The 25,423-nt window shown below is 39.2% G+C and overlaps 1 protein-coding gene across 2 annotated transcripts; it reads right to left on the bottom strand.

Moving 5' to 3' along the window:
- Positions 1–3,534: 3,534 nt before the first annotated feature.
- LOC124271391 lies at positions 3,535–18,395 on the bottom strand. Of its 2 annotated transcripts, XR_006897030.1 has the most exons (5): positions 17,961–18,395; positions 6,782–6,863; positions 5,549–5,779; positions 5,196–5,443; positions 3,535–4,521 (listed from the first exon to the last, which is right to left on the bottom strand). XR_006897030.1 is itself a non-coding variant. In XM_046706534.1 (4 exons), exons 1-4 carry the CDS (start codon positions 18,279–18,281, stop codon positions 5,274–5,276), a joined length of 804 nt encoding a protein of 267 aa, XP_046562490.1. In that variant the 5' UTR covers positions 18,282–18,395; the 3' UTR covers positions 5,031–5,273. The 2 variants fall into 2 exon arrangements, 1 of the variants encoding a protein (XP_046562490.1); XM_046706534.1 differs by lacking the exon at positions 3,535–4,521 and having other exon boundaries at positions 5,031–5,443.
- Positions 18,396–25,423: the final 7,028 nt, after the last annotated feature.

Raw genomic sequence — 25,423 nt, forward strand, 5'->3', positions numbered from 1 at the left:
ATCCAAGACAAAAGCGAAACATGGAGACCATGATTTCAGTAGCAAAGATGATGAGCTGCTTGACTCCTTAAATGTGGCTGAAGGAATACACGGGAAAATGATAAGCATACAACGCGGTACGTCAGCTTCTGAACAACCTTCTAAACAACTTCATGAAATATATAAACCTTTTAACATGCCAATCGAATAAATTATAGTCGCTACTGATCTTAGGGTTTCAAAAGGCAGACTCAACTTCAAATGAGCATATGTTGCCACCAGTGCATGTGAAGCTTAGATCTTATTGTCACTTGCAGGATCAGATAAGAACAAACGTTATGGATGAACAACTTCTTTATTCGGGTGATAGGACGTTTCGATGCAGATTCTTGCATCGTAGTCAAGCCGTATCGAAACGCTTGACAATGATACAAGAATCAGTATCGAAACGCTTGACAACGATACAAGAATCTGTATCGAAACGCTTGACAATGATACAAGAATCTGTATCGACACGCTTGACAACGATACAAGAATCAGTATCGACACGCTTGACAATGATACAAGAATCTGTATAGACACGCTTGACAACGATACAAGAATCTGTATCGAAACACTTGACAACGATACAAGAATCTGTATCGAAACGTCGCATCACCCGAATGAAGAAGTTGTTTGTCCATTAAGTTTGTCCTTATCTGATTCACCAACTTCTAAATATGCCATTCAAAGAAGGAACTTGCAGGATCCGCTTACTATTGGTACAACTTTAAGATTCGCTCCAATTCTGACCCATGTTCTATATGCCCTGTACCTCGTGTCCGGGACTGTCTTGAGAATATGAGGCGAATCCACACGATAATGTGTTTGACTATTTATGGTTAATGACGTGATGGGTGCTTTGGCCACCAATCTGGCAACATCTATGGTCATCTGACGTTCAACAACTAATGCAAATCTCAGATGTTACTCTTACATTTGTATGTTATTTTTCTCATTAAAGATAATATTAAATATCAATAGTTGTAGCACAATTTTATTGAATAATCCTCTACATTTTAACAGAACATATACATATGAATGATGGACATTGTTCAAACCCATTAAAAACATGCTTTAGAGATTTCAATTTACGCTGCACATTTTCGCAATATCGTTTGTGAATTTACAACAAAAGCATTATACCGTTTTGTTGTTTTAATTTAGAAGAATACCAAAGAATTTCTGCCGCAAATCTATATCACAAACCAGTTATCACGTTTCATTAAAAAGAAATTGAGATTTCCAATGCCATTAGAAAACCATAAATCATTATTATGTTCTTACATGGCATTGAATGACAATGTTCTGTGGCCCTGACATACATCCAGATACAAGTGGGGTCAAATATATACTCTCCTAAAAAAGAAAAGGCATACCGTATATTCATGAATTTAATTTGCTGACTTTAAAGTGAGATAACATATGTAATTAAGCCTCATATCAGACAATATGAAGATCAAAGTTGAGCGTTGTCTTTAAATCTGTTGGGCCATCATGAGCTTATTAAAACCGCTCTGAACCGTCTCAGCATGGACTGAGTAAGCCTTTGAATTCGACCTAGTGGAATTCTGACCCGTTCCTCTTGTAATACCTGCGACAGTTAATCTAACGCCAGGGGTGCCGGTTGACGTTCTCGTACCACGTCGGCCAAGCTAATCCCACAAATGCTCGATGGGGTAGAGCTTGGGCCATTCGAAAGCCAAGAAAGCACTGTAATGTTCTCATTCTGAAGATACTGAATAGTGGCATGTGATGTGTGAGGCCTGGTTATATCGTGCTGGAACAACTCCCTGGAACAACTCCATCTGAATCCTTAAGATTTCGTCTCTTTACCGAACAGCAATTAAAAGGCCCCGAAGGCGCGCAAAGTTCGATTTCTGCGTGCAGGATAATGGCTCCCCACATCATGACACTCCCACCATCATATCGGTCAACCTGGGCGGCACAATTCTGGACAAAACTTTCATTTCGACATCGAACAGAAATTGTGATTCGTCAGTGAACGATAGGTTTTGTAGATTCCAGAATCGAACGTTATTGCACCACTGGACCCGTCGACGTCGATGTCTTTCTGGCTCGAAGTCCAGCTTCTCGTAAACGATTACGATTGGTGTCGCCGACACTCTCCTTAAACCAGGCACTGCACTTGCACTTGCAGTTGTTGTGACAGTTTGATTCCGCTATTGAAATACCCGGATCTACCTATACTACGTTGCAGTGGTAATCCTAGGCCGATGTTGCGTAGAACTGGTTTGTTGATATTGGTTCCATAAACGATTGATGGTACTCTGGTGAACATGGAGGTGACGTGCAACGGCAGATTGAGACTCCCCAGTCTCAAGACGTCCAATGACAATATTCACATTTACAGAAGTGAGTCGCGGCACAACGATATTCTTTCATTTAGCTAAAAAATGCCAATGAACCTGTTAAAGCAAAACGGCCTTATATAGACAATGCCCTCGCTCACGATTCCTCAGAACTGCACATGCATATTGCAAGCTACTTTTTCTCCATGACATTTTCATGCAAGTTGACACTTTCAAACGTAAACGTGCATCAACATTTCTGAAGAAGCGTTTTTGCGCTGTGCCTTCGTTCCATGTACACAAACCAGCATTATAACGGTTTATGTAACAATCAAACACTAATTTTGAAAAATATTTGAAATTTGATGTATCAATATTACCTCAACGATTCTTGTTTGGGGGGAGAGTAAATACAGTCCAATTCATGTAACAAACTCAAGTTAAAGTAAAGAGGCGACTAACGGGATCGGGTGGACTCACTGTCTTGGTTGACACATGTCATCGAATCCCAATTGCGTAAATCGAAGCTCACGCTGTTGATCACTGGATTGTCTGGTCCAGACTCGATTATTTACAGATCGCCGCCATATAGCTGGAATATTCTGAGTGATGCGTTAAGCAACAAATCAAACAACAACCCAGGCCGTTGAGAGATGTGCTAGGGGCTGGTAAGTGATGCAGCGATGTTAAATGTATATGTGTGTGGAGAATTATGTACCATTGTTTTACTGCGGCAGTGACTTGTGTAAGTAATACAAAGTACAAACGTGCCTATACAATCAAACTTTGAAAGTGATATGGATAATCTGTGCAGATAGGAGACAGGTGCAACTCCAATAAATACTGATGATTACAAAAACTGCAACACCGTGCACAGTGTCCGTGAGAACTATGGTATGAATCTTCCGATACAGTCAATTTGTAGGTGAGGGACTGGTTAAACTATTTGCGTATCAGCGTGGTCAGTCAAAATTAAACAATTAAATTTGTCTGTGAAATCAACATACAGTGGGATCCAATTCCCCCACACACACACACACACACACACACATAGTTGAAAGAAGTCTATATCACCAATTATTATAACTAACTCTTTCTTTCTGTACAAACACACACACATATATATATATATATATATATATATATATATATATGTGTGTGTGTGTGTGTGTGTGTTTGTACTGATATATACAGTATAATGCAACACGTCTAGACTTTGTAGTGCATTCGAAAATGAAAGTAGGTAAAAGCAATTGGTATTATTGATTTCTTTCAACCGTAATTTGCTGATAGACAGTTGCTAACAACAGACTTTGAGCATGTCTGATAAGATACAAAAACAAGAACTAATCTCTTTTTCCATAATAAATCATATACTTCAAAGCTAAACTGACGATCAAAAGAACAGGGAGTATTGTCCCAAATCAACTTAAACATGTTCAAAGGTGTTTTGACTATGCCTATGACTAACAAGCTACGCAATATGAGTACAAGTTACCAAGCCACCTAAGACATCGTACACAATGACGTTGCTTGCTCTTCACGTTCCTCGTCCAACGTTGACAATTCAGTCAATGTCGAAATGTTGAAGTTACAACCTGCGACATTCCCTTGTGCTGTGTGCCTTCAATAGGTATACCACTACCTACCTCAATCGACTGTTTTCAATGTTGTTGCACATGGGTTTCAACAAAATCTTGATTTTCGTTCTATATCACCGATAATACATGAGGTGTTTTAGCAACATGTCCTATATAGTTTATGCAAAATTATCTGCACATTCACATGCACTCGAGTGAACAGGACAGTTTGAACAAGCAGTCCGAGAGTGTTCAGAATGGAATCCTAGAAGGGACATTGTCGCGTTGTCGCCTTCACAAAAACAAGCAAGAAGTGTTAGAATTAACCAAAGAGCGACAGTGCGACATTTTAGCCATTTGTCGCATTGTCGCTACATGTGTCGCATTGTCGCTACATGTGTCGCATTGTCGCGCTTTGGATGAGTAAAACAATCTTAGTCAAAGCGCCCCAACGTGACAATGTCCCTTCTAGGATTCCATAGTTCAGACCCCGTTGTAATCACTGGAGCACAGTTGATACAACATAGTTTTCCATCTTATTCGTATCCATGGTGACAATCCCTTGTGACAAAACTGAACTATTCTCATCAAGCAACCGACAGTGGTGTGTTCTGAAAGTAAAAATACATATATTCACTTATGTACTTCATAAGGACCTCCTCTGTAATTAGGAGATAAACATCATGTGTTGACCAATTTCGGGGTGTTATTGAGTATTTTAACCACGGGAATTCAATATGATTTGAATGACGTCACCACTGCTGACGGACGCAACAATACAATTGTGTGCGATATTTGTCGTATCAATACGCAGTGAATAGTCGTGCAATTTCCGGTAATCGATTACCATTCGATCATGTTTTGCAACCAATCAGATTGAAGTACACGGTGACTTTTGGTTTAAAATTAGGAGGTAAACATCATGTGTTGGCCAATTTCCGGGTGTTATTGAGTATTTGAAGTACGGGAATTCATTTGGAACCGACGGTGTTAGCATGTTGCTGACTCCACCACCCTCGTACATGTGTACAAAATTGCTGACAACCCCCCCACACACACACACACACACACGCACACACCACCTTTCCAGAACAAAATGGTGACCCCCTTAAAAATCATCATATCTCACGCGCACACATGCACGCACGCACACACACACACACACACACATCCCCCTAGCCATAAGTTATGATATGGTAGTAGATTTTATGAAAGTATAACACCCGGAGGTGAGAACATGTTTTAAAAACATCATTAACAACATCATGTTATTACTTATCCACACCATTGTAAAGGCTTAAAGCCAAAGACTTGGGCTTCACAAAACTGGAGGAGATCAGTTCCGTCAATGCTTTTCTTTCCACTAAGTCTCATGAAGCGGCCAGTGACGCGTGACGTACACTGCAGGGCAACTGTCCTGCCCGGCTCTGTCACGGCTCCATTGTACATGTAACACTGTTGTGAGCTGACATGGGGGGTTCCCAGCAGGATCGCCTCGATACATGTCGATACTAAAGTCGTGAAGTCGGTCAGCTGAAAGACAACGATCATGTTTAGAATTTTCAGTCTGAAATAACCTGACAACTGAAATAGCTTTACTTCAATACCACGAAAACAGCAGGCAAACGTTTAACTTACGTCGGAAATCTTCTCTGTTGGTGACTCGAACTTCCACAACGACATAGGTGTCCTGGAGGTCCACCTGCCACCAGGGTGACAGATCATTGAACTCAGTAGCAAAACATGATCCTGATGTCCACAGAGGGTTAACATCTCCGTCCACAGCAACACCTGGCGGGAACGCATCACCTCGCCATATTGAACTTGCACTTGCTGGTTTGTCCTTTGCAATATTAGATAGAAATGCCTCTGTTGGAAGAAACAAAACCTTGATGATAGAAACACATTGGCAGGGTGTCCATTACAAGGACAGTGAAATACTACACAAACGATTGTACATTTTTATTTTAATTGCGATGTAAACGTCTGGTGATTCCAATTAAGAGTAGGTGGGTTTTACAGCCATACAACCTTTCCCGTTATTCATCACATCATCTTGTAATTGTCACTCAAAGAAGCTAAATATTGGCAGATACAACTGTTTTAAATCGATATCATATGGTTTGGGGGAGGGTGGGAGGTTTTCTCCAGTGATACGCTTTTGCATCTTGAGGTTTGTCTATATATTGAAAGTAATAACTTTATCCAATAGACAGACGAACCCAAGACTGTGCAAAAACAAAAATCGTTCTTGTGAACTACTCCCAGGATAATTTAATTTTGTAAAAGTAATATCACAAGACAATCGAGATATATACAGATATTTCAGACTTGTGTCTGTACTATTGTAATAGCCCGCTTCCCGCTTCATGAGCTAAATGGTCAAAACATATGTTTTAATAGATTGACCACTCAGTGTATATACTAAATGTAAGGACAAGGAAACTGACTTGGTCATCTGGGAATTATCAAGTGTATCTACCACTAAACTCTCTTCCCAATGTGATATGCATCACGTATGTATGACCTTTTGTGATCATTTTGTGTTGTACATAAATAGACCATCAGACCAATATTCTTCTCTTTCACAAAACAAAGTGAAGGTGTTTACGCGTCAAAGGTATTCCATCAACATAACCCAAACCACAACTGGTCTAAATTAAGATTGAGACATGGTCGTAAGAATTTCTTACGTATTACAAAGAATTACAGTTAGTGTTTCAACCAACAGTTCCGGTTTTACCGAACTGTTGGTTCATCAAAGGTGTTTGTTCATCTAAGCCAATTTCTGTCAACACTTTATTCAGTGACCTTAGTGAAGTAGATCATGGCTGTAGACAATATGGATCCATTGTAAAGAATTGTACATACCACATTGCACATTGCCATTTCTCTTCACACTGCATCTCTCCGTGATTCCACATTGTTTGTTCTGACAAGGACCAAGTATTGTCTGTAACAATTATAATATGTGATGTTTAAGGACATGTAGAAATATGAACATTGTGTGAGTGGGTGAGTTTAGTTATACTCTGCAATACGATATTCCAGCAATGTCATGGCGGGACACCAGAAATGGGCTTCACACATTGCACCCATGTGGGGAATCGAACGCTTCAACCACCAAGCTACCCTCACACCCCTGTGTGTGCGTGCTGTCGGTAAAACATGAAATAACACATCACAATTTAATTCTGGACTCACAAAAGTCCAGAAACTCTCCGCACTGTGGGCACTTTCTGACAAGGGATTTGACCAAATTAAACATGCAGTTGTTATGAATATATGCCAAGGATGAAAAAATGGGAAAAAAAATCGAAAACTTTAAATTTAAACTCGGCATGACCGGCCCATGGGCGTGAATGTTTAATTTTGCTCAGAATTCATGTTTTGGAGGTTGTAAATGAATGAGTATATGTTTATAAGCATCATGACACAAAATTCAACTCATTTTGACTTAATTCGACTAACTTAGGGCGATATTAAAAAATCTCGCCCATGGGCGAAAAATATGTTGGCCCATGGGCGAGAATGTTTAATTTCGCTCAAAATTCATGTATTGGATGTTGTAAATGAATGAGTGTATGTCTATAAGCATCATGTCACAAATTTCAACTCAGTTTGACTTAATTCGACTAACTTAGAGCGATATTAAAAAATCTCGCCCATGGGCGAAAAATATGTTGGCCCATGGGCGAGAATATATACTTTTAATCAAAATACATGTTTTTCCATGTTTTGGAGTTTGTAAATGAATGAGTGTATACTTATGGGTATCATGAAACAAAATTCAACTCATTTTGACCTAATTCGGCTAATTTAGAGCGATATTAAAAAATCTCGCCCATGGGCGGAAAATATGTTGGCCAATGGGCGAGAATATTGACTTTTACTCAAAATACATGTTTTTCCATGTTTTGGAGGTTGTAAATAAGTGAGTGTATGTTTATAAGCATCATGACACAAATTTCAACTCATTTTGACTTAATTCGGCTAATTTGCTTGATAAATCTGCATTATTTACGGTAACATGGATTAGCTAATAGCGCATTGCCGGGCTATAACTATCAGCACACCCCAATCCGACCATCTGACATTAATTACCTGTCACGAGCTATCAGTTGTATTGAAAGCCCTGGCCTATTGTTTCATTACTTAAAGGTCACATGCAACGTAAAACACAACTTTGCAGATTCTGATACCTTTCGGTATGGACATACCGAAACAAATCGTCAAAAATGCAAATTCAACTTATAAAGTTGAAAAAGAACGCAATGAGTTCAAACGTTTCACTAATTTTCCCCAGACTTTTTCAACAGCTGGGCTGCGCTCATAGCATGTGCGCAGTGATATAGGTTCGCGCAGCTAGGAAGCGGGTTGTCGGTGAAGGCTTTGGTGTGAGCTATTTTTCTAATGTTTTGTTGATATCTCACAGGCGCGAGCTTTTTATATGTTATGACAGTAAATTAACTGTTTATATAATTTCATTTGTCTGTTTCACCACACGTTCTTCTTACCGAGTCACTTTCTCAGTTCGATACTCAAAAGCAATGTCATTATTTAGCGTTGACAGAATTTCAATATATAGATATGTCGTTGTCACAGACAAAACTCAATGTCTTGTTTTATTGACACCTGTGTGTCTGCCTGCCTGTCTGCTAATGACAATATTCAATACACAGCTGCTATCACTGACCACATGCAATTTGAACTTAACACCAATCAGGCTATACACCATAAACAAAATGCATTGATTTATGGCCCGAGTTCGGTCTCTGTCACATTATGTAATTACACAGACAGGCAGGTGTGATACTTGAACACATGACATGTTATGATGTCTGTTGATTGCAAAATGTTATACACAAAAAATGAGCATGTATTTACAAAACCCAACATCCCTATATATACACACACAATGACCCGTGAGGGCATCTGCAAATGAACCAGCCGTTACACTTGAGTGCACACCCACCCGCTCTGACTGGGTTCGGTATCCCGGCTGCTTCGTTTCTTGGGAAGTAAACCAAAGTACACATTATTGCACTTTTGATTTGCGATTGTACGCTTATAATTTTGTTTATATGTTTTTTCATAACCAGCAATGTATATTATATGTCATGAATAAGTGATAATTGTGTTTTAATTATGTTTGATTTTTTGGTACATGTGACCATTAATTGTTTCACGGAGAGGTATGTAGTCACTCCAAATTCACCATATGTGCGTGACTGTCCTCTCCAACGTCCGCGCCCACCTCTCAACTTAGCAATCTCGATCCACTTTCTGCTCACTATCAAGCCATCTATAACTTCACTCTCGCCAACCACCTGTCTTCTCAGAGGTCCGCGCGCCTCTCTAGTCCTTCATTATTTCACGCCAACTCTTCCTCCCAACAACTACTGTCTCCTCCGAGGTCCGCGTGCCTCCAGCCACCACCGACCCCCGCCACCTCTCAAGCATCAACCATAACAAACTCCAAGGTCAAGACCGCCCATAGCCCCTCAGTCAAGGCCACTCAACCAAGCTTACTACTGCCTCTCAATTACTACACTCGCTCAGCCTGCCTTCAATGTTCTCATACCACCCCCACACCCCACCGCAGTTTAACCCCTTTTTCTTTCTTTACCCATTATTTAATTATAAACAGCTTAACTGTTTCCAAAACAAGCTCCCCCTATGCTATACAATTCTTCCCTTCTTAGTCATGGCTTTTTATTTATTATCATGTTTGTAGCCGTTTTCATTCAAAATTCACTTAGGTTAACACCCCATCATTTACATCTTTTGGGTATGGTGGTTTATCCATTATTCTAAACATATTAATTATTACTTTAGCTCCCACCTACCCCGTCGGCGACATTGGCTACAGCCAGAAGCCGACGTTAAACTCATAATCATCATCATATGTAGTCACTAGGCACTTAAAACATTAGAAGTAATGCCATGAAACAACTTATCTAACTACAGTATGACGTGATATCGTATAGTAGATAATTTGAGAATACAGAATCACTGAAAAAAGCATCATTTTTTTACCACCAAGGTAGTAACACTGGTGACCCAGTTCAGGATTGAGTGATGACTGAAAATGTCAAAAATGCAGTTTCGCAACAATCTGCGAATGATCCAGAGTTCTATCATTTTATGTGATATGGCTTCACAGAACAACACAAAGGTACTACCTTGTGTTGGAAACTGTATCTGACATACTGCTTAAATGATAAATTGATTCATGAAACAGAACAGAAATCACCATGAGCCTCAGTGCAGTAGCTTATTTATTAATTTGTTAACGTACAACATGCGAAATAACTCAGTGCAGTTGAACTGACTGACTGACTGAGTTTGGTTTTACGCCGCTTTTAGCAATATTCCAGCAACATCACGGCAGGGGACACCAGATATGGGCTTCATGCACTGTACCCATGTGGGGATTCGAACCCGGGTCTTCGGCGTGACGAGCCAACGCTTTAACCATTAGGCTACCCCACCGCCCCCAGTGCAATTGGAAATGTGGCTCGTCAATGGTATGCGTGTACGCACAGATAATATCAAAAGATACACGTCGGAACAGTCAAAATTAAGAAATTGTTGAATATGAAATATTACTTTTCATTTGTAATTCTTGTAACATAAACAGTATTGTGAGAGCTTTGACTGTATTGAAATGTCTTGTCAATCCTATTGATATTCGACAATAACCACTTCCAAATAAAATAAATAGCCTATGCTGCTTCAGAACAAATAAAGGTTAATTAGGGAGTACCAACTGGGTAATTAAGGAAAGAAATCAATACACTGTCACTTCCTGTCCAGGACGTCACACGTCACCACTCAGGAGCTAAGGGCCTTGTCAAACCTTCTCACAAAGGAAAAAAAAGCATCAATACTGTGTTTTTATTCTACGTGACACTCGGTATGTCGTCATAGTATTCACTGTTGAATAAATTCTATCGTGGGCAACCCCACACTTGCGAGGTGTACCTACCCAGGTTCGCACGTTTCGTTTTAATATTTTGTGATTTTTTTTTGTAATTCCCGTCTGTCCGTCACGGCTTTTCTTCGCCCGAGGTTTTAGGGAGTACACCCCCACCCCCGTCCCCAAACCCCTATTTAAATAGAAAAATGAAGTCATTCCACATAAATAAACATGCAAAGTACACACAATATGGCAATGCTAACACTGAGACCATTCTGATTTATTGAGCAGAGTAAGATTGGCACTATTTTGCCGGTTCTGCCACTACGAGTGAGTGATTAAATTAATGATTGATGTTATGTTTAAACTGAACCCATCACTTATCTCGTTGACATATCAATCTGATAAGGTCACAACAGAACTACACAGAAATAACATTTAAGCAGTTGCAGGGTGGCGGTTGTGTGAGGCCTTAGAAGATCAAATATCGCCCGCTTGAAGAACGGCTAGACCGCGAGGATAGACTATGCAAGATGGCGTCGAGACTCCACTTGCTTACGGTGTGTCTCACCTTGTGGGACTATGAATAATGATGTATGCTTGTGATATTGTGTATAATGTGATATTTTGTAATAATGTTTGTTTGTATCATGATGGTAGTGCTAATATTGCCTAATGGTTGTATTTCATAATACCGTTGATGAGATTGATGATAATATGTATATTGAAATAAATTAATGAATGAAGTCACAGCGTCAATTTTATTGGCAGCCAAAATACCCTGGACCATATTACACACAGAACAACCTGCCCTGCACGCTAATTCATGTTTGTCCTCTTATCCCAGGTAACCCACTGCTGCCTGTTGGGGATACACCGCCGAAACGCCGCTTACATTATAATAAAGAAATTTCTCCGTTGTTCAAATTATCATGGTCTCAACAGATATTGCATTGTCATACGAATTTATGAGAGATTTTCAAGTTATTGTGTTGTCATCCACATGTTGATTTAGCTGGTTTTTTCCTCATTTCCAATTTCATCATTCTGAGTTTCACCTCAGTTGAGTATTTCAGTGTAGCGCGCAAAGACGAGGTCACGGAGCGGAACGATGACGTTTAGTGTATCTCCGCGTTCAGTTACGTAATTTCCGCAAAGCGCCTGCGACAATTTGCGCCGAAAAAGTCGTTGTGTCCCATCCCGTTGGTCTTGTGTATTGGAGTTAAACAGCCACGATTTTCGAGTGTATTTTGCTTTCCATATATACAATCCATTGACCACCCTGGGCTAGGTGTGAGATGTACAGGTGCTCGTGAGGGTGTTTGTTTTTTTAAAAAGACACAGACTGCGCCTATCGCGCAGCAAAATATAGTACATCCTAAGGAAATCTCGATTTTATTGTTTTATAAGGTGTCGAAATGGTGTTTAATTCTCTTTTGTGCATTAACTTATTTGTCATGCAAAATTGGTGTCATGCAAAATATGTGTGATTGAACAACCCTGTTTACTGAGATAGGAATAGGAACTTTGACCTTTCTCAAGACGTGCACATTTATGCGTATATGCTCTTGAAAACCTTGTTTGGCAAGATGTGCCTTTCAAGTTTGCTATTGTGTGCATGTCCATATTGTATTTCAATTTTGAACATATGGTTTAAACATATTTATATTCTCAGAGAATCTGGTTTGGTAAACAAGCAAACCATTGCTTTTATGAATGCCTCCCCGGTACATATATAATATAACAGAATACACAAAAACTGGATACACAAAAACGTCAAATTAATTCCTATCATAAGTAGTAGGAAACTGTCACTGACGCCTTCGGCTAGGTGGATAAAACGGGACGCAAAAATCCCCGTATACACCGCATCACAATAGTAAACAGAATTTATCTTAACGAATGTTTAAAGACAGACAGACAGATAGACATAGTTTATTAAAGTTCCCCATGTATGTAAACAAGATATAAATTACATATAAAATAAACACATAATGTTTTACATACATCCAGCCTTAACAGGCTTATGAGACACTGTTATCTAGAGGGTCAAAATATACATCATAGAAAGATTTTTATAAAACCATATAGATACATACCCTTAGGCAAAAATATCTAAAATCTCTCTTCATGTAAATATAGCATGAAATTCAGTCATATATTTCACGGTTTATACCCGGACTGTCGACAACAACAAATAATCAATCCAAATTTACTTGTCGACAGTCCGGGGAAAGGGAGATGATGTTTTACATGTGTGACTTCACAAACCAATTAAAAACAGAGTGCGATATATATCGAAGACATTAAATATTTATTTAGTCAATATAACAACATGTATGTATCATATGTCACAAAATTAACATATTTGTATATATATTTCTCATGAATCGAGCATACTCACCATAGCCTCTTGCAAATCAAACATTCTCTTTAATTAATTAACACCGTCACGGTGTGTTGACCACGCGATGTCGACACTCTGTGTTTTTTGTTCTGTCGACGGTTAGCAACATTCTATCTTTCATTTGTCGACAGATCGGGCTGACACTTATTTCACTAACATGGTACTGGCTAGTCGATTTGAACCACTGTTTCACGGTTCACTGACTGCCGTGGATGCATTATTATCAAGGGTACAGCTTCATTAAGCCTTATGCAACCAACCATAAAATGTGTTGTTTTAAGCGGTCTGTCTTTTGGGAGGTCTATCTAATGAGATAAAGCAATGCATCTGTTGTACAAGCGATTAAGAAATATTAACATGTCTATAGAATGTAAACTCTATTTATTTGATTGTACGATCTGCCCTATTTTGCTCTATGGGTGCGAAATGTGGGGATTTAAAAATGTAAAAGCAATTAAAACGATTCATACTGATTTATTAGATATATTCTAAACCTAAGACGCAGTATCCCAACATATATGTTGTATCGTGAAACTGGGAGATCACCTCTTACTGATAAAATCAAACTGCGCATGTTGTGTTTCTGGTCTAAAATAGTATCCGGAAAATGTAATTCTACGTTAACAGCATTATTTCAAATATCATTAACAAACTCAATGAAATACAACCGCAACTATAAATGGCTCAATTACATTAAAACCATATTAGATAATATTGGTATGTCCAATATATGGCACTCTAAAGATATAGTTTCCTTTTCTTGGTTCAAAAATGCTGTCCAACTTAGAATCTCAGACCAATCGCTTCAATTGCTTAACAACCCCATAACATCTTCCTCTAAAGCTGTTATCTACGAATGTATGAAATCTCATTATGATATCTCTTACGTAAATTAGGAACAAAGCACTGTAATATTTTAATCAAATTTAAAACCGCCAACCATAATTTACCTATTGAAACAGGTCGCTGGGAAAATATTCCCTCAAATAAACGATTCTGTCCGTCATGTCCCTCCCAACTCGGGGATGAGTTTCATTATTTATTTCAATGTAATGAATTTACTGCTTCCAGAAATATGTATTTAAAGAATTATTATGTAAACAACCCTAACTATTATAAAATGTCAGCCGTATTTGAAACTCATAATATGAAGCAATTAAGAAATCTATGTAAATTTATTTCCATTATAATGTCTGTCAACATGACATGATTAGTTTACCTGTACATAATTGCTGGATTTGTTTCAAGCCATAGCCTAAAAGTGATATATTTTTGAAAAATACCCCCATGATGCTTTGCATGTATTTGTAAACTTATGGTAATAAAAAGGATGACTGATTGATTGATTATGAGAAGATACCGTTTTTTTCCATGGGGCGGGATATAAATGATTTATTCTGCCTGATGATTTGTACTACACCACCCAAGCAGTGCACAGCCGTGCACCGGGCATACATGGTAATTTTGTTCGGTTGTAGAAAAAAAGTCATAGAAAAGAAAGTCATGGAAAAAAAGTCATAGATTTGGGTAGGAAAAAAAGTCATAGGCAAAAAGTCTTAAACTCAAAACAGGTCAGTATTGATAATGTATTTATTTAACAAGTCATAACAATATTATTATCAACAGCACTACCACATTTGAACCTGACTTATAAAATTAATGTAATCATTCAAGTAAAATACATGACATCAGAAAATGCACTATCATCATAACACTTTCATCTGCAACAGCACTACATCAGTCAGTTGTCCTAGCACATTTTATTTAACCGAATGTTCCAGCCAATGCCGTGAAGAGTTTGGATCACAGTCTTACGACCAGCCTGTCTTATATTAGCTGCTAGAAGGAAGCAATTTAAGTAAAAGCATTAACTGATAATCCCATGAGTTCATTAATCGGTGTGATATCGTCAAGTTCAAAGCTAGTTAAACAAACAATCATGTGACTTGTGACTTTTAATCCTACAATCCGTTAAGAACTAAACAAATAATAATCTGTTCATTTCTCCTGTTTTGATCAGATCCAATTGCTTACAGCGTCACACTAAAGGAATAATTAACTTGAAAGTGAAATAGTATAAACAAAGTAAATAACTGGAGAACATGATGTTTTATAATAGTTATTTTTTCTATGACTGTTTTTCCTATGACTTTTTTTCCATGACCTTGTTTCCTATGACTTTTTTCCGTCCACCATTTGTTTTCAGGGTCACGTGAATAAATCAGACATGAACATTATTACATGAGATAGGGTAAATGTGCATTGTACGTGCTTAGGAACCTTGAACTTGCAGTTACATTTCATTATTTGTGTACAGATATTGGTCTAGAATAATTTATCAATTCGTTTGGTCTTGAAGATGTATTGATGCAGGGTCTCCATTATGTTCTTGTTGACATTGTTGGTAGCTAGAGGTGTTCCTTTTTTCACAGTTTGGAGTGAGTGAACGAGTGAGTTTAGTTTTAGGCTGCACTCAGTAATATTCCAGCTATATGGCGGCCTCTTACGATAAGCATGGGTCACTGAAGGCCAATTCTAACCCGGACCTTCACGGGTTTCACAGTTTTATCTTCTTGAGAGGGTACGTAAGTCTCAAAACATTTGAGTACGTAAGTCCCAAAATCAATTTAAACTTACCAGGATTTTTAAAGGTAGTATTCTTGTAATTTTAACCTTTGCTAACATTTCTTACAATCACCAGCAGCTGAAGGGATGATGTAAACCCAGATAGGGTCCATGCAGGTAGCAAAGGTACTGTAAGTCCCCATGGACCCTAGTATGGTGATCTATCTTCAGTTGTTGGTGATCTATTGCCTATTTTTATATTGTGATGTCCCCTATAGTTAACATGTTTTAGATTCATTTACTAGTTTTACATTTATATATGTGATATTCTAGTTGTTTTACTGTCCTTCGTCGGCAGTTTTTTATACTATCTATATATATTCTATTTCAATGTCAAATGTTCTCGTCACGGTGTGGCTGAAATATTGCCGATGTGACGTTAAATAATAACTCACTCACTCAAAACATTTGAAGTAAATTTAGATATACCAGGTTTATAATAGTAGGATACTTGTGTTTTTAAGTGATGGCTAAATTTGTGCACAATCGCAAACGTATGAAGGGACCATGTAAGTCCTGCTAGGGTGGGTGGGGTGAGGGGGTGGTATGGGGACCATTGAGGGGGGCGAGGCAGGCTGATTGAGTGTTGAAATTGAGGGGCTACGGGCGGCCTTGACCGTGGAGTTTGTTATGGTTGGTGCTTGAGAGGCGGCGGGGGTCGGTGGTGGCTGGAGGCGCGCGGACCTCGGAGGAGACAGTAGTTGTTGGGAGGTAGAGTTTGTGTGAAATAGTGAAAGAATAGAGAGGCGCGCGGACCTCTGAGAAGACAGGTGGTTGGAGAGAGAGAGTGAAGTTATAGATGGCTTGATAGTGAGCAGAAAGTGGATCGAGATTGCTAGGTTGAGAGGTGGGCGCGGACGTTGGAGAGGACAGTCACGTACATATGGTGAATTTGGAGTGACTACATACCTATCCGTGAAACAATGAAGTAATAAAACAATAGGCGAGAGCTTTCAATACAACTGATATCTCATGACATGTAATTAATGACAGATGGTCGGATTGGGGTGTGCTGATAGTTATAGCCCGGTAAAGCCACTTTTAAGAAAACTAGAGTTGAAAATGGTTTGGCTCAACCGGCAATGGGTATGGTTGAGTGATCGTGTGAATGTGGGTCTCCCGGCAATGCGCTATTAGCTAATCCATGTTACCGTTAATAATGCAGATTTTTTAATATCACTCTAAATTAGCCGAATTAAGTCAAAATGAATTGAAATTTTGTGTCATGATGTTTATAAACATACGCTCATTTATTTACAACCTTCAAAACATGGAAAAACATGTATATAAAGGCAATATTCTCGCCCATGGGCCAACACATTTTTCGCCCATGAGCGAGATGTTTTAATATTGCTCTAAGTTAGTCGAATTAAGTCAAAATGAGTTGAAATTTGTGTCATGATGCTTATAAAGATACATTCATTCATTTACAACATCCAAAACATGAATTATGATCGAAAATACACATTCAAGCCCATGGGCCAGTGTTCGCCCATGGGCCGGCCCATGGGTGAGCGAGTTTAAATTTAAAGTTTTCGAAAAATTTCTTTTTCATTTTTTCATCCTTGGCATATATTCATAACAACTGCATGTTTAATTTGGTCAAATCCTTTGTCAGAAAGTGCTCACAGTACGGAGAGTTTCTGGACTTTTGTGAGTCCAGAATTAAATTGTGACGTGTTAAATGCTTATTCTTTTCTTTTGACACCAAGTGGATTCTGTTTCAGCAGATAATTGAGATTGATATTTATCTGGCATTGACGATTTATGAATAAGATAACATTTACATACGTCATATAATTTGTTTGAGTGTGTGAGTTTAGTTTTGCGGCGGTCTGGAAATAATCGAGTCTGGACCAGACAATCCAGTGATCAACAGTATGAGCATCAATCTACGCAATAGGGGTACGAAGACATGTCAGCGAGCCTGACCACCCGATCCCGATTACGACAAGCATGGGTTATTGAAGATCAATTCTATCTCGGATCTTCATGGTTTCTTATGATTTGTGTAAGGATGCCTTTGAATTTTCAGGCAACAGAGCTCGACCCATGTCTATACACATTTTTTAACGTTCATGCATTTCCAGTCTTACCTTGTTCCAGTTCATAATTCTACTGTGGATGAAGTCAGCGTCTTTCAAGCCACTTTCCATATACTGGATATCATTTAGATGACACGTTCTTGGGCCTGATTCAAATTGGAAGGATTTGCATATCCCATAAGAGGCACATTCAGCAGCACAGGCGAACAGAGATGACTTTTCGATCATCTTAAACGTTGATCCAACCAGACGTTTTCCATATTGTAGATCCGGCATACATGTGTTAGTGAACTGTACCAAACTCCCAAGTATTAGGCAACAAATGTACATGATTTCGACACATCCAAGACAAAAGCGAAACATGGAGAACATGATTTCAGTAGCAAAAATGATGAGCTGTTTGACTCCTTAAATGTGGCTGAAGGAATACACGGGAAAACGATACGCATACGACGCTGCACCTCAACTTCTATCCATAACCTTCTGAACAACTTCATGAAATATGTATCAAAGCTTTTCAACAATCGATAAAATTTTTAGTCGTTACCGATGTTGGGTCCCAGAAGGTAGAAGCAACATCAAATGAGCATCTGTTGCCACCAGTGCATGTGAAGCTTAGATCTTATTGTCACTTGCAGGATCAGATAAGAACAAACGTTATGGATGAGAACAAACGTTATGGATGAACAACTTCTTTATTCGGGTGATAGGACGTTTCGATGCAGATTCTTGCATCGTAGTCAAGCCGTATCGAAACGCTTGACAATGATACAAGAATCAGTATCGACACGCTTGACAACGATACAAGAATCTGTATCAAAACGCTTGACAACGATACAAGATTCTGTATCGAAACGTCGCATCACCCGAATGAAGAAGTTGTTTGTCCATTAAGTTTGTCCTTATCTGATTCACCAACTTCTAAATATGCCACTCAAAGAAGGAACTTGCAGGATCCGCTTATTATTGGTACAACTTTAGGATTTGCTTCAATTTTGACCCATGTTCTATATGCCCTGTACCTCGTGTCCGGGACTCTCTTGAGAATATGAGGCAAATTCACACGATAATGTGTTTAACTTTTTATGGTTAATGACGTGATGGGTACTTTGGCCACTCATCTGACAACATCTATGGTCATCTGACGTTCAACAACTAATGCAAATCTCAGTCAGATGTCCCTGGTACAGTTGTAAGCTATTTTTCTCATTAAAGATAATATTAAATATCAATAGTTGTAGCACAATTTTCTTGAATATCCTACACATTTTTAACAGAATATATACATATGAATGTTGGACATTGTTTAAACCCATTAAAAATATGCTTTAGAGATTTCAATTTACGCTGCGCAATTTTGCATTTTCGCTTGAAATTTCGCAACAAATGCATAAGCTGTTTTGTTGTTTCAATTTAAAAGAATACCAAAGAATGTCTGCAGCAAACTAGTTACCACGTTTCATTCAAGTAAAACGGACTTAGTTCAATTGCCTCGAAGCCGCGCAAAGTTCGATTGCTGCGTGCAGGATATTTTCCCCCACATCGTGACACTCCCACCATCATATGGGCGACACGATTCCGGACAAAACGTTCATTTTGACATCGAGCATAAATCGTGTTTCGTCAGTGAACGATAGGTTTTGTAGATTCCAGAATCGAACGTTATTGCACCACTGGACCCGTCGACGTCGATGTAGTCGTCACAGCATAAGAACAGAAAAGTCCTACTGGCCAGAAGTCCAGCTTCTCGTAAACGATTACGAATGTCGTCGCCGACACTCTCCTTAATCCAGGCACTGCACTTGCACTTGCAGCTGTTGTGACAGTTTGATTACGCTATTGAAGTACCCGAATCTACCTATACTACGTTGCAGTGGTACGATGTTGCGTAGAACTGGTTTGTTAATATTGGTCCAATAAACGACTGATGGTACTCTGGTGAACATGGAGGTGACGTGCAACGGCAGATTGAGACTCCCCAGTCTCAAGACGTCCAATGACAATATTCACATTTACACAAGTGAGTCGCGGCATAACGATATTCCTTCATTTAGCTAAAAAAATGTCAATGAACCTCTTAAAGCAAAACGGCCTTATATAGGCAATGACCTCGCTCACGATTCCTCAGAACTGCACATGCATATTGCGGGCTACTTTTTCTCCATGCATTTCATGCAAGTTGACACTTTCAAACGTAAACGCGCATTAAAGTTTCCGAAGAAGCGTTTTTGCGCTGTGCCTTCGTTCCATGTACACAAACCAGCATTATAATGGTTTGTGTAACAATCAAACACTAGTTTTGAAAAATATTTGAAATTTCATGTATAAATATTTCCTAAGCGTTTCTGTTTTGGGAGAGTAAATAGTTCTCAATTATGTTCTTGTTGTTTTTGTTAGTTATATACTGTATATACATAACTCTGTTTTCTAGCTGATTCACTACGTCTGCCAAATGCTCAACGGCGTAGGCGACCTTTATAAACACCAAATATTAAGTCAAGTCAGGTGACAACGACACACAGAATCTGTAGCATCACCTGAATAAAGAACTGTTGTTCACCAAAAAGGCTTTCTTTCACTAGTATACCTTAGTTAACGCTCGGGCGGCGGGGTAGCTTAGTGGTTAAAGCGTTGGCTCGTCACTCCGAAGACCCGGGTTCGAATCCCCACATGGGCACATTGTGTGAAGCCCATTTCTGGTGTCCCCGCCGTGATATTGCTGGAATATTGCTAAAAACGGCGTAAAACCATACTCACTCACTCACTCACTAGTTAACGCTCAGGGCCTAGATTTTCGATAGTCGTAAGTTAATGTTAATGTATGGCACTTACGACTGTCTTAGTGCTAAGAGAGCTTCGAAAATCTAGGCCCTGGCTTATGTCTCAACACGGACACAGTGTTCTTGTTGGAACCTCTTCTGGAATGTTGCTAACAGATTGCTGGAATATTGCTGAAATATTGCTGGACTATTATTGTTGCTGGATTATTGCTGGATCATTTCTGGAATATTGTCAGTCCCAATCGTTCAATAATTTCCATGTATCACACAGAGTGTGATGCATCACCTGATTTACATATTTATATATATTCATGCACACATACTATGCATACTTCCGCACACATTTTCAGCAGGAATTCTACACAAATCACAACGTGCTTTTAAAATTCGCGTGATGTCAGACTCGACGTGACATGAGATATAAATATATTATGTGTTGAGTTCCTGACAGACACAAACATAATCTGTATAAATATGAAGTGAGTTAAGAACACAAACACATAAAATTACCTTTTTCAACAAAAGAGTCAAAAGAGTGTTCATCATTTTAAGTGTTATTGTTTTTCTAACAGTGGGATTGTGAAATGAAAGAAAAACAAAACAAAGTACAATGCAATTTCTCCAGACGTGAGTTAGAGAGCCACGCACTTTTACGCAACGTACTGTTCAACATAAACAATCTATGTCGTACCTGGTAAAGAACACAAATAAAAACGTATCCTTGCCTTCACAAACAGCGTTAAATCACGATCAAGATAAACCCTCTGGTTAGTGGTTGACGTAAGTGAAAACAGCATAATCCGTTTTCCGCTGGCCCCGAGTCAAGTTTTCGTGAATCACGATTTCTTGCGAGAGTTGGGACATGTGCTATCGCATGTGGTGGAGGTTTGTTTTGAGCTAGCGGGGAGTTTGGTTGTGATAACCTGCAATTATCGGCATGTTTACGTTATGTTTTCACAGAGGTAGGTTGTCGGAGAAACGTGAAAAAGGATAGCCACAAAACAGACAGATCTGTGTACATTTATTGTAATGCGTCTTAAACAGCGTTTAAGTTATATCACGGCGTGGCAGCTTGGTGATGGAGAAACTGATTGAGAAAAGCCCAACTGATGCAAGTCTTAAACGTTTACCATTTTGGTAAAACCAAGAACATGGGCAAGTCGCTGATATACCCGAAACATGAACTGATTTACATGTATGACACGTAATAGAAACGTACTAGAAACCAAGAGGTTAACGTGACAGGCGCTAGGCTGCAGGATAATAGTTAACAATGTCTGTCAGTCGAGTTGTACCTCATTCATCTTCCTGGCGTATTTATTTTTCAAAAAAATCCCGATGTTTCAGATAACGCTCAATCTCTAATATAAACATAAAAAGAGCCAATCAGATAACTGTCTCTATTCAGTGCGGAGTAGGTCGAGGCCAATGGCGTCCACGGCGAACGGGCACGACACATTCTCGATTGCGATGAATAAATGTAGGAAAACTGATTTTGGCAGTAACATTTAAGTGTCTCGGAAAGAATGGCGAATAACGCGCTGACACGTGCCTTTGATTCAGGATGTTTTGGTGCGTGCGGGTTAGATGTACAAGTTTTGAGCAGGGAGTTTGACTCGGAATCGAAAAATCACGATTTGTTTAGATTTCGAAGACCTTAGCTCGCAAAGAGCGTTTTCGATTTGTATGATCTATGTGTCAGTTCGCAGCTGAATGTATTGGCTTGATATGCGTGTATAGTTTTATACGGGCATTTAGAGAGAGAATTCTTCAATTCTTCCTGGAACGAACTTAGTGTGTTGAACTCGTTACATCCCTTTCCTTTTATATGGTTCTAAGACCCCGGTAGTAACAATATGTACCTTGATCCTAGGTTGTGTTACAAGGCCTTGAGGATGGTTCAGTACTTCTAGACGGTACAGAAATGGGTGCCATCCCAGCAAGGTCGCCATATCAAATCAGCACAGGCTCAACTTTTCAAGAAAGATTCATATACAGTGTATTGAGAAGAAACGCAAACCTTCGCTTGCAAGCATGAACTCGGCTGGTCTGAATAGTGAAAAAGAAGGCTTTCTGTTTGCAGCTCAGATTGGTCACTTTCCGTTCGCAACCATAAATGAGTGATTTGCAGCAAAATGTAAAATTACAGGCCACTTCATGCAACAGACTCAACTTACAGTAAAGATTTCGAATTGCCATGGAAATGTTGGTTGGCTATTATTTGAGCCTCATATGGTCTGTGTACAGACATGTATTATATCGATCAGCCATCGTATGTTTTGCATTAATTACACAAAAAGCTACTATGAATGCCTTTTACTGGATTGTTTATAGAACAGCAAATCTAGACCCGTGCACTTCATCTCAAGCTCAAGAACAAACTACAATTTAGCTCTCTTTTAATTAACCCGTGAAGATCCGGGTTAGAATTGATCTTCAGTAACCCATGTTTGTCGTAAGAGGCGGCAAACGGATCAGGTGGTCAGGCTCGCTGACTTGTTTGACACATGTCATCGTATCCAAATTGCGTAGATTGATGTTCTTGCTGTTGATCCCTGGATTGTCTCGTCCAGATCCGATTATTTACAGATCGCCGCCATATAGCTGGAATATTGTTGTGTGCGGTGTAAAACTAAACTCACTCACTCTTTTAATTATTTAAAAAAACTGGCTTCGCAAATCATTGAACACCCGTTGATGAAAACCGGATTAGAGCAAGGCGATGTTTGTAATATCAATATCATGCTTTAATACTTAATTACTTTCAATATGTGTTTTGTCCTTAGCCGATACACGTATCGGATTATCAACATCCTCCACTAATGACGGCAGCTAAAACATATGGTATAGACTGTGGCATATGGTGACTGATGTGAGTTAGTAGCAGTTTAAATAAACAATTAGCAAGTAATCCATTAAAATGCAACAAGAACGTTAATGTATCCCCATTTTAAACGTGATGATGTGATGTTTTCCGGATACGGCATATACTCCCGGAAAGTAAAACCAAACATATCAAGAACTTGCTGCTTAAATATATTTTTAAGCAAGAAAACCAATAATATCTTCATGTGACATCTTTGTTAATATCAGACTTCAGGCGATTATATCTTAAGCATATGTGAACAGTGATAATACACGGTGATTGCGAAAAGGTCAGCGTGCATCTGACACAAACGTATGCAAAGGCAAGTTAAGTGTTCAGCATACACTCTTCATAAAAAGGAAAGGAAAAAGCCATTTTTAGAATAATTTATTGCACTATTTTAAGAGCAATTATTTCATGTAATTTCAATGGTAAAAGGTGAAGATCCACAGACTTCGCCAACACAACAGCAGCCTTTTTGTTTGTGTTTCTGTTTACTTAAGTCCACAAGATGACGTCAAAGTCAGTACTTTGTATGGCCACTACTGGCAGCAATTACTGCTCGGCACCGTCTCGGCACAGAGCGGATAAGTCGACGATGTCGTTCTTGTGGAATTCTTCCCCAATGCGATGGCCAGTTGTGGAAGTGTCTGAGGCGTATTTTGACGTTGTCGTACACGACGATCGAGTTCATCCCAAAGGTGTTCTATCGGGTTTGGATCTGGTGATCGTGAAGGCCATGGCAAGACATTGACATAAGAATTGGCAAGGTAGCGGTGCTGTATGTTAAGTAGCGTTGCCATGCTGGAACAACTCCCTCTGTATAAAATGGTATATTTGTAGTGTTTTTACCGCAACTTCATTAGTCCAATATTCTCAATATCACGTATGCGTATATGGGCCCCTAAGTACCTCGGGTATAATATTGGATGTCATCTGCATAATTAGACACACGGCTGACGTTTTGTGTAGTCAGAAAGGCGATTCTTGTGACCCAGTGGGCAAATGGTCCGCAATTCGCTGTACAGAGTTGTGTTCCTTACATGTTCAAAGAACCAATAATCACGGTTTCGAATCCCGGTTCGCTCGATTGCTGCTGTCTTTGCCGTGTTCGAGGTTTTCATCCTTTGCAGTAGATGTCTGAGGCTACATCACCTGCTGACGGTGGTTAAAGCGTTCGCTCGCCACGCCGAACACTCGGGTTCGATTCCCCACATGGGTGCAATGTGTGAAGCCCATGTGCAGTGTGTGATATTGCTTGAATATTGCTAAAAGTGGCGTAAAATCATATTCACTCACCTTCAAGAAACTGACACTGATACGGTCCAATTCCTGCTCAGAGAGACGTTAAACCAAATTTACACAGAACACGAGTATTTACTGTCTTCAGTGGCATTGATGAAGTTTAGTTAAGTTTTTCACTTTCCAGGCCCATTTGTGAAGCCCTGCACGGCGTCCTGGAATTTGAAAGCAATCTAACGCCTTCTTCTTACTTATTGTTTGGAAAGGTACTTTGTTTGTTTGTTTGTTTGTTTGTTTGTTTGTTTGTTTGTTACTTAACGTCGCACTCAGAAACATTCAAACTATGACCCGACTATTCGGTGATGGACAAGATCATAGAGCTGTGCAACTGGAAGACGATGGCATGCAATAACCAACTCAAAAAGTCTGCCCAACCAATCCCTCTTGCGACAAGGATGGGTTGTTGAAGACCAGTTCTTGCAGGGATTATAACGGGATGGTCAATGTATGAATCTCGCTGATGTTTATTTCCTCTGTCTAGCCTTCATTGACAATTAGATTCTGTTTGAGCATAATCTAGCGGAAATAGATCAAGGATAATTTATCAAACGTTTCATAAGACACGG

The sequence above is a fragment of the Haliotis rubra genome, unplaced genomic scaffold, assembly GCF_003918875.1.
Source record: "Haliotis rubra isolate DU_JTF1 unplaced genomic scaffold, ASM391887v1 Scf16, whole genome shotgun sequence".
Classification (NCBI taxonomy): domain Eukaryota; kingdom Metazoa; phylum Mollusca; class Gastropoda; order Lepetellida; family Haliotidae; genus Haliotis; species Haliotis rubra.